The following is a 9541-nucleotide window of genomic DNA, read 5'->3' on the forward strand; positions in this document are numbered from 1 at the left end:
ACTTGTCTCTGTGATGTGACACCTCCGCCCATGCAGTGTTAGGTGTGCTACGTTTTACCTGGGTCAACCATGTCACCTAGTACTGAGTGGATTCATACCACACATAGGTGTCAAGACCATGTGTGTTGAACTCTTGTCATATGTCTGTGGTACAGTCTACCACCTACTGGACTGGCCCAGGATTTGGCCTTGACTTTATGAAGGTGCGGATCCTTATACAGTGTGAGGCTTCTGTAAATTATACTGTAAGGTTGATGATTACAAGAGGTGACTATCGAGGGAGAAACAACTATTCTGATAGTGATAGTATATTACAACATACTGTTGCGATAGTGATAGTCTATTTTGACTGTTTTGCAATGTATTTTTCTCTCCTTGAATTGTCTCATTTAAAGCCATTCCCAAATGAATGTATAGTTTAAGTGAAATAAAAACAAGCTGAAGTGGTCTCAGTCTCTTAATTAACAAGAAAATGTTAAATGCAGATCAAATGTATTTAAGAGGTTATGGAGGTGGATAACTCAAAATCAAAGTGAACAAATTTATCAATGGCTCTGCCCTGATTTGATGCTAAGCCACATCATGCTAAAAGTGGCGCTCGACATTATTGAGTACAAGGACTGGTCAGTTCAGAGTCAGTGTCTGAGGGGGGTATTCATGCTTAACTGCATCATGGTATCTCAGTGAGCTGGCACTTTGAAACTAGGTTAAGTCCTGGCTAGATGTCTTTGTGACACTGATTGTTATGTGAGGCACTGAATAACAGTAAAAACACTCATTGTTCATCCTGTGTTCCAGGCACCATGGACCCTAAGGACTTCTTGGCCGAGGCTCAGATCATGAAGAAACTTAGACACTCCAAACTGATCCAGCTGTATGCTGTGTGCACTCAGGATGAGCCCATCTACATCGTCACTGAGCTCATGAAGAATGGCAGCCTGCTAGAATACCTGCAGGGTAGGTGGAACCTGCTTCGTCTACTTGGAGCAGTGGGGTGTCCTAGTGGTTAAAGTGTTCACTTGTCACACTGAAGGCCTGGGTTTGATTCCCCACATTGGTAAATGTGCAAAGCCCATTTCTGGTGTCCACCACCGTGATATTGCTGTAACATTTCTAAAAGTGGTACAAAAGTCAACTCACTCAGTGATTGATTAAAGCAAGGTTTCTAATTGTTCTGTACTGTATGCAGCAATTAAATATTATGCAAACAAATATTGCATTTATATTAACACTGATCTGATTATGTTTCCAGGCAAGGGACGAGTGCTGAAGCTGCCCCAGCTCATTGATATTGCAGCCCAGATTGCCTGCGGCATGGCCTACCTGGAATCACAGAACTACATCCACAGAGATCTGGCAGCCAGGAACATCCTTGTTGGAGACTGCAACAACGTCAAAATTGCCGACTTTGGTCTGGCCAGAGTTATCAAGGTAAGTCCAGTAATTCATGACTTTCTGTAGGGTTTACTGTATTTTATAAATCATTAAGACGAGTTAATTTCCCTTACTAAGATTGAGGTTTCTCTGTTTTGTATGCGTGTGTAAAGATATGACAGACAGGATAACATGTGAACAATTCAGATAAGATGCAAGGATTTAAAGTGGGTAACAGGGTCCCAGTTGTCTCATGCACGTTTAAATACTTTCTCAAATATGTTCTTAGCTGCATCAGTTCCAAAATTTGCTTTTTGGTTTGTGATTTTTGTGAGCACCATTCCTTAGCTTCTTCTATGACTGGCATTTGGGGACATTGCTGCTCTTCAAGACCTAAATCTAATGAAGTTGTTGAAGTACAGCTGAATTTGCACTCACACATATTTTCTTCACTTTAACCGACAAACCTTTAACTGACACATCTTTTGAACCTTGACATCATGTATGTCTGAGATTGTAATATTCTAAAAAGTGTGGGTTTTTCATGTGAGTGAAGTGTTATGATATGGGTCTTGGGTACAAGTGAGGGTTCCAGTGAAATCACTTATGTGACTGGCGTGTTGGTGTGCTTAAGGGAATTAAGTCAGCAAAGAGTCTGAAGTCATGGGAAGCTAATCACAATTTCATTTACGAGGATGGAATAACATGGGTGGCCACAGAGAGTCGGTACTACCCTCATGGCTGAGGGCTAGAGCTGACCTGTGTTGGGAGTCTAGACCCTACTGATGGACAAATGGAGGTGGAGACTATTTAACTAAAATTGAAAAAATGCAAAGATTATGATTTGCTGACAAATACAAGCATGAGAGTAACCAACAAAATGGGGTGTGTCCTACCAGAACAACTTTAATGACCAGACAGAAGGAGTACTTAATCTTTTAATCCTATTCTATGTGGCATTAATCTTGTTGGCACATTTACTGGATGCTGGATTGCTTACTCTTTAACGACCCTTAACTGGTGTTTGCAGAATGTTGTTTTGCTGTAGGTGATGGCATGTTTACCTCATCAAAGCAGCTTATTAACCTGTCTAGACATAACCCTTGTCTTAGTGAATGGTTTGTCTCACAGTGGAGCTCTGATTACCTCAGGCTACTCTGTGAAATTGTGTGGTAATAACTTACACCTTTTTCAATAGAATGTCTATGAGATAAGTTTTACTACTTTTGGCAGGAGTCTTTGTCTAAGCTATTACTGAGACATGATGAAACTAATATTCTATATTTATATTTTCTTAATATTTGAATGCTAATGTATTGCTTGTACTGGTTACAAATAATAATGAATTTTGATATGAATTATCATTTCATGATAGAAGGAAACAGATGACCACTTTATGACTGATACATGATGAAACTAATATTCTATATTTATATTTTCTTAATATTTGAATGCTAAAGTATTGCTTGTACTGGTTACAGTTAATAATGAATTATGATATGAATTATTTCATGATAGAAAATAAACAGATGACCAATTTATGAAATCTTCCATCATCTACACACTAAAATTCTAGGAGAAAAAACATCCTGGAACAAATATATAGAGTTGCCATGAGATGAGTGTAGAGATTGAAGTGATGATGGTTATGATATAATATCATTGTGCCCTTCATCAGGAGGATGAGTATGAGGCTAGAGTCGGAGCTCGCTTCCCCATCAAGTGGACAGCACCTGAGGCCGCCAACTACAACAGGTTCACCATCAAGTCAGACGTCTGGTCCTTTGGCATCCTGCTTACTGAGATCGTCACGTATGGACGGGTGCCTTATCCAGGTATGACATTGTGCATTATTTCATCGATCACTCAGGTTCATAATTATTTATTGGACTTGCTTTGATATTGCATACTTTATTACTACAAATTTGAGTAAAAAATGTCTACAGACTTAGTTCAATTTTGAGACTTAGTTCAATTTGGACAAAGATGTTCAATAAATACAAGTTGAGTGTCTCAACTGGACGGACCCAAAACTAAAAACAGACTTCATAATGGTCAAAACATTAATGTAATGCAAAATATAGACACTGAACATTTAGTCTTTGTGATTTTCTTTCAAGGACTGGCATACTTTTGTAAGAATTACACATTAACAAATACCATTACTTCATATCCGCATAGCTGTTTCAGAGCATACACAGATAACAAGAGAAAGTAAAAAATGTCTACAGACATTTTTCAGATGTGTTTCTATCAAACTAGGAGGTGCCTGAGAAAACACTTTGACTTACCTGATGTCTGACACAATCAAAAAATTATGAATTAAGAAGAAATAGGGAAGGATCAGATTTTCACTTTGAAACAAATGTTTGACTGACTTGGTACATGCTTCCAGAGACATAACCAGGCTCTTGTTATCTGTGTATGCTCTGAAACAGCTATGCTGATATGAAGTAATGGTATTTGTTAATGTGTAATTCTTACAAAAGTATGCCAGTCCTTGAAAGAAAATCACAAAGACTAAATGTTCAGTGTCTATATTTTGCATTACATTAATGTTTTGACCATTATGAAGTCTGTTTTTAGTTTTGGGTCTGTCCAGTTGAGACACTCAACTTGTATTTATTGAACATCTTTGTCCAAATTGAACTAAGTCTCAAAATTAACAACTGAAATCACTTTGCATTGATGTCATGATTGTAACAAGTTGCGGTGGGGTAGCCTTATGATTAAAGCTTCCACTCATTGTGCTGAAAATCAGGTTTGATTCCCCACATGGATGCAAGCTGATGTCTTATGTCCCTGACTTGATATTGCTGGAATATTGCTAAAAGCACCAGACAACCATACTCACTCACTTAAACAGCTTTGTAATTGGGTCAGTGAAAGAGTGACTTTGTGAGAGAATGATTGTTGCATGTCCTTTAATGGGAACAGTATGTGAAGCCAAAGCTCATGGTCCCTGGCCAGGATATTTTGCATTATTAACATATAAGTATGGTCAGTATAGTTAGGCAAGACCTGTGGAGGTCCCAGGTAGAATAGGCCTTCAGCAACCCATGCTTGCCATGAAAGGCGACTATGCTTGTTGGAAGAGGTGGGGAGGCTCTCTGACTTGGCTCTGACATATGTCATCAGTTCCCAATTGTGCAGATCGATGCTCATGTTGTTGGTCACTGGATTGTTTGGTCCAGACTTGATTATTTACAGACTGCTGCCATATACCTGGAATATTGCTGATTGTGGCATAAAACTAAAATCACTCACTCACTCATAATTAGGCAAACAGGCAGGCCTAACAAATTTTATTTGAGCCATCTCCACCTTGAACATTTATGATGTTTTGCAGTTTAAGATGTTGTAAAACAAGTATCTAAGAGAAAGAAGTCTTTGCCCAAGCATTTTTATTACTGATGGAGTTGTTTGCTTTTTTCAGGGATGACAAATGCCGAGGTTCTGCATCAGGTGGAACATGGCTACCGTATGCCCTGCCCGCCTGGCTGCCCCAAGACATTGTACGATATCATGCTGGAGTGCTGGAGAAAGGACGAGCTCGAACGACCCACTTTCGAAACACTGCAGTGGAAACTGGAGGAGTTCTTCCCCCTGTCAGTCGACCCCTCTGAGTACAAGGAGGCATCGTATGTGCGATAAGATCACAAACTTCTATGGACCAAACTTAATCTCAAACCCGCTCAAATTTGTATGAGGCTTGACAGGACAATGCATTGTGGGATATATTCATCGTGTTGAAGCTTGTGATGTTGAACTACAGCAAGCAGTGCTCTAGGAAGTGGAAATGTTGGATGTTCTAGGTGTGGAACTGGACACAAAGATGGTGTAGTGATATTGTCTGTGAGTTAGTGCAGTGACAAGACATTGTTGACTTTCAATGGTGCTGAGAGAGACGATTGTACAATCAGTACTGTGTGCCGCTGCAGACACCCACACTAGCATCGCAGCGGTTTCCCATTGCGAAACCACAGTGGTTTCATGTGATGATTCACACTGCAATTCACATTGCACTGGTTTCCTACTGAACAATTGCAGAGAGAACTGTTTTAACTTGTTGTGACTTTGTGTCGTTTTGTCTTTTTAATTGAAATTTCTAGAACAAATCAGTAGTAATCACTTGTCAGAGACATACTGAGTGTGCTTTTAGTACTTAAGTGCTTTTACATGACTAGCAAACAGTTGTCGCCCCTTCTGATATAGGTCAATCACCTCTATGTCTCTATTATCATGTGACCCATCATGTGACTTTGTCCGGTCTTTCATGTTGTCCTGAGTGATAGTGATAATGGGAAATGCTGGAAAATGAGGGGGCATCTCCAAACTACAGACATGATGTTTCAGTAAACATTATAGTAATTCAAAGTTTCTTAAAGATTCATATTTTGTTTGCTTTAGTATTAAAAACCTAATGCAAATTTGTTATATAAAAGGTAGTTTTGATGACTAGTTGAATTGTTAAGAATGAAGATTTTATGGATTATCTTCATTCTTATGTATTTTCACTTCTAAATGACATTCAAAGAATTAGTTGAATTGTTAAGGATATTTTACCAATACGGGAATCTGATTTTGACATGCCCCCTCTACTGCTTGTACATAGAGTTGTAAGTTATAACCCTTTCACGTTGTTGTACTGCACACAATGCATGCAAACTACTGCTCCATTTTACCACTGTCTAGAATTTTCTCTTCAGAATTTGTGCTTCCTGGATATAAACCGTGAACATTAATCCAGATATTGGCAAATATTGCTGAGAGAATTGTAGTCATAATTATGATAAATGCAAACATAATATTCCTATTTTCACCTCTGTCTGCACTATTTTTCTACTGTGAAAACTCTAAGCCTACTTATGCATATATATGCCAACTCGGTATTATTCTCAACTCTTCTCTACAAAACAGTCAATTCAATTTTGATCCAAGCTAAAACATTTCAACAAATCTTCTTTTGTCTCCTTGGTTGTCTAAAATATTTTTCAGAATGAAATTCTAATCTTGATAAAAACAGAAATTCGCACAAGGAAAATCTCAAGAACATTCCACTTGAACCTATGCCATGCAATGTCTGAGTAGAAGGGTGCTCTGCCTTCATTCTTGTTCCAAAAGTTGTATTCCTAAATGTATGGAAGCACTATCAGGTAATACAGCAATGAAGCTCCCATATGCAACAGGGGCAGATAACTGCTACAGGGTAAGATTATAACTGTGGAATAACATTTCATGCTGATTCTGTACTTTTGATGATGTGTCTACGTTCCACTGTCCTTGTGTTTCCATGATGTCCAAACAGCTGCGTGTGGTGATGTTCCTGGCAAATTGTGATGTACTTCCTAGTCAAATTGCCTGGCTAGCTATTCTCGAAACGTTCGTAGCCCTACGAACTTCTTAAGCCCATTCTAAACACACTGGCTACAATCAAAGTTAAGAATTCTTAGGGCTACGAACGTTTCGAGAATAAGGGCCCTGCTCACTAATGAAACAACAATTCTTTTATACCATCTACTTGTACCACTAAGACAGTTTATTTCAGCTGACCTAGAAACTCAGCTATCTTTGGAGTTGAGGCATGCCTCTTCCTGAAATGGACTTCCATGAAGAAGATATATCTCAAACTTGAACTCTCCACTTCCCTTGAATAAGATGTGTTTTCTCTGAATGAGGATTTCCTTGACTAATACGTTGTCTCACTCTGAATGATGCTTTCCTTCAATAATAAGTCATGTCTCAATCTGAACGAGTCTGTCCTTGAGTAAGGTGTGTCTCCCACTGAATGAAGCTTTCTTTGAGTAAGGTATGTCTCCCACTGAATGAGGCTTTCTTTGAGTAAGGTGAGTTTTACATTGAACAAGACTTTCCTTGAGCAAGGTGTGTCTCATACTGAATGAGGCTTTCCTTGAATAAAGCATGTTTCATACTAAATGAGGCTTTACCTTGATAAGACTTATCTCATACTGAACACTTTCCTGGAAGGAATGACACTTTCCTTGAAGGTAAATCTCCAGCTCCATTATTTGGGCTCTCCTGAAATAGGTTGTCTCATTCTAAAAGGGAACTTTCCTTGATAGGGCATGTCTCGTACTGAATGGGGCTTTCCTTGATTAAGGTGTGCCTTATACCGAAATGGACTTTTCTGCTCTTGTCTTGTATTGAAAAGAGAGGTACTGTATGAAGTTTTCACTGAGTAAGATGTGTCTCATATTGATTGTGTCTCTCATTAGTGAATGACACTTCCCTTATCTGATGTGTCCTAGACTGAAAGGTGTTCTTGGGAAAGTCTTCTATTAAAAAAAGGACTTCCTTGAATGGAGTCATTTGATTCAATACTGAAAAGGAACTTTCTGATATATCCTTTCTTTTTCTGCACAAAACAAATTTAATGTTCCAGTGGAAAGATTACTTAAGGTAAATGAAAAACGATGCATCAACCCTAATCATTATTATACACAACTAGTTTGTAGGATTGGTTTCACAGGAAATGGAACATAGTCTTCAGTTTAAGTGGTATCACAACATAGTCTGTACAAGACACTCATGAGAGATGCTGTGATAGTGTGATGATGTGAACATGTACCATCCCAGTGATGCTAGTAATGTAGATACATACAGAGCAGATGCAGAAAAACTGAGAAGAGTCAGCAGCGACGTCAACAACACTCTGAAAAGATTTATGCACATCATTACATTGCCCAACATAATGTTTATGCAGCAAGAATTACCTGTTTCCTCAATCAAAAAAGACAAGTTTCTCATCCTGTTTACAAAGAATCAGAGATAATCAACTTGTATTGATAAGTGTTAACGTACAATCCGTTTCTGTTTAAGTTCCTGGTTTATTCTGCACATGACATTTAAGTTGAATCTTCAGTTTCCTGAAGTCCCTGTAACAGTGTTTGTATAGGGATCAGTGCTATCAGTGTTGGTAAACTTGCATGGATATAATGAAACAAAATCGTATGACCACCTTGAATTATCTGCACTGATTCAGAGGTCAACGAGGTCAGTTTTCATGGGGCTCCACAAGTGTTTCATGTTTATTTTAGATTTTGTTGACATTGTTTTATTGTTATTTTAACTTTGGGATGAGACAACAGATTGTGACTTCATTATATTGCTGCATTATTCCCTTTCATACTTTTATACTGATTTCCAAATTAGCAATGTTCAGTAATATGAAAGATTATCATGAACTATAGAATCAACTGTCTATATGCAAACAGTCTTCTTTCAATCGACTTCTGTACTCAAACACTTTGTGATCTTTTGCACACTTCCTCCTTGTTTCTTAATAAGCAAAAACTTTTAATAATTTGTTAAAAATGGCACTACTGTCTCTTCCGATGGCATTCTTTTATTGAAAAGTATTTTAAATGTGCACTGATGTTTCAATAATTTACAATTCTGAACACGATCCTGTCCAGTGCTGAAAGTAAATGGTATTTTCACATTCTCGAAGAACGTTTACAGTGTCATCATCTCGTCCAAGTTCGTATGTGAGGAAAACAAGAGGGATAAAAGAGGTTGTAAGTTTCTATGATGTAAATAACTGCAGTATATTATTGTCATATACAAATCCATTTAAGCTTCAACAACCTACTAACAACATAGAGTGGATGTGATTTGTTCAACCTGTATTATAACCAACTACATTAAACTGATGTCCCAGCAAAGAGGGACCTGAATGCATGGGAAATATCTGCAGGAACAAATCATAACTGGCTCTGAGACACACCAATGTGATGGGTGCTGTGCCCACCATGTATAGTTGTCTGTTTGTTACTGTGTTGATGTAGACGTCCTACTGCGGAACCAAGTGCAATCTCTGATCAGGTACACTGCTGCTGTTGCTGCCGTAGCCACCGATGCTTACTGTGTGGTGCGTCAGCCAGCTCTTGTACAGCTTGCTCTTATAGCAAGGTCAGTCTCTTTTTATGTAATAAAATGGCATTATGAACTTCTTGAGTTTTGTCTTCTGTCAGATCTGCTGTGTCAGTAGTATGAACGAAGTTTAACAACACACTTGGTGATACGATGGTAACTCTTTGTATCCTTCATTCACATGTAAAAGTGTCAGTCTGTGTATATTTGGGAAATGATCAAGTGTGGGTCGGGGCAGTGAGATAGCCTCCTGGTGAAAGCATTTGCTCGTTGC

The 9541-nt window shown here is 38.4% G+C and overlaps 1 protein-coding gene across 1 annotated transcript in view; it reads left to right on the forward strand.

Moving 5' to 3' along the window:
• Positions 1-9343, forward strand: part of LOC137290441 (tyrosine-protein kinase Src42A-like) — a 43022-nt gene extending 33679 nt beyond the window's left edge. The window contains exons 5-8 of the mRNA XM_067821373.1: positions 799-957; positions 1253-1431; positions 3053-3209; positions 4811-9343. Of these exons, the coding sequence (XP_067677474.1) occupies positions 799-957; positions 1253-1431; positions 3053-3209; positions 4811-5028 (713 nt within the window). The 3' untranslated portion in view covers positions 5029-9343. The remainder of the gene's footprint in view (positions 1-798; positions 958-1252; positions 1432-3052; positions 3210-4810) is intronic.
• The last annotated feature ends 198 nt before the right edge of the window (positions 9344-9541 follow it).

Source organism: Haliotis asinina, chromosome 7, assembly GCF_037392515.1.
Source record: "Haliotis asinina isolate JCU_RB_2024 chromosome 7, JCU_Hal_asi_v2, whole genome shotgun sequence".
In the NCBI taxonomy this organism is placed as follows: Eukaryota; Metazoa; Mollusca; class Gastropoda; order Lepetellida; family Haliotidae; genus Haliotis; species Haliotis asinina.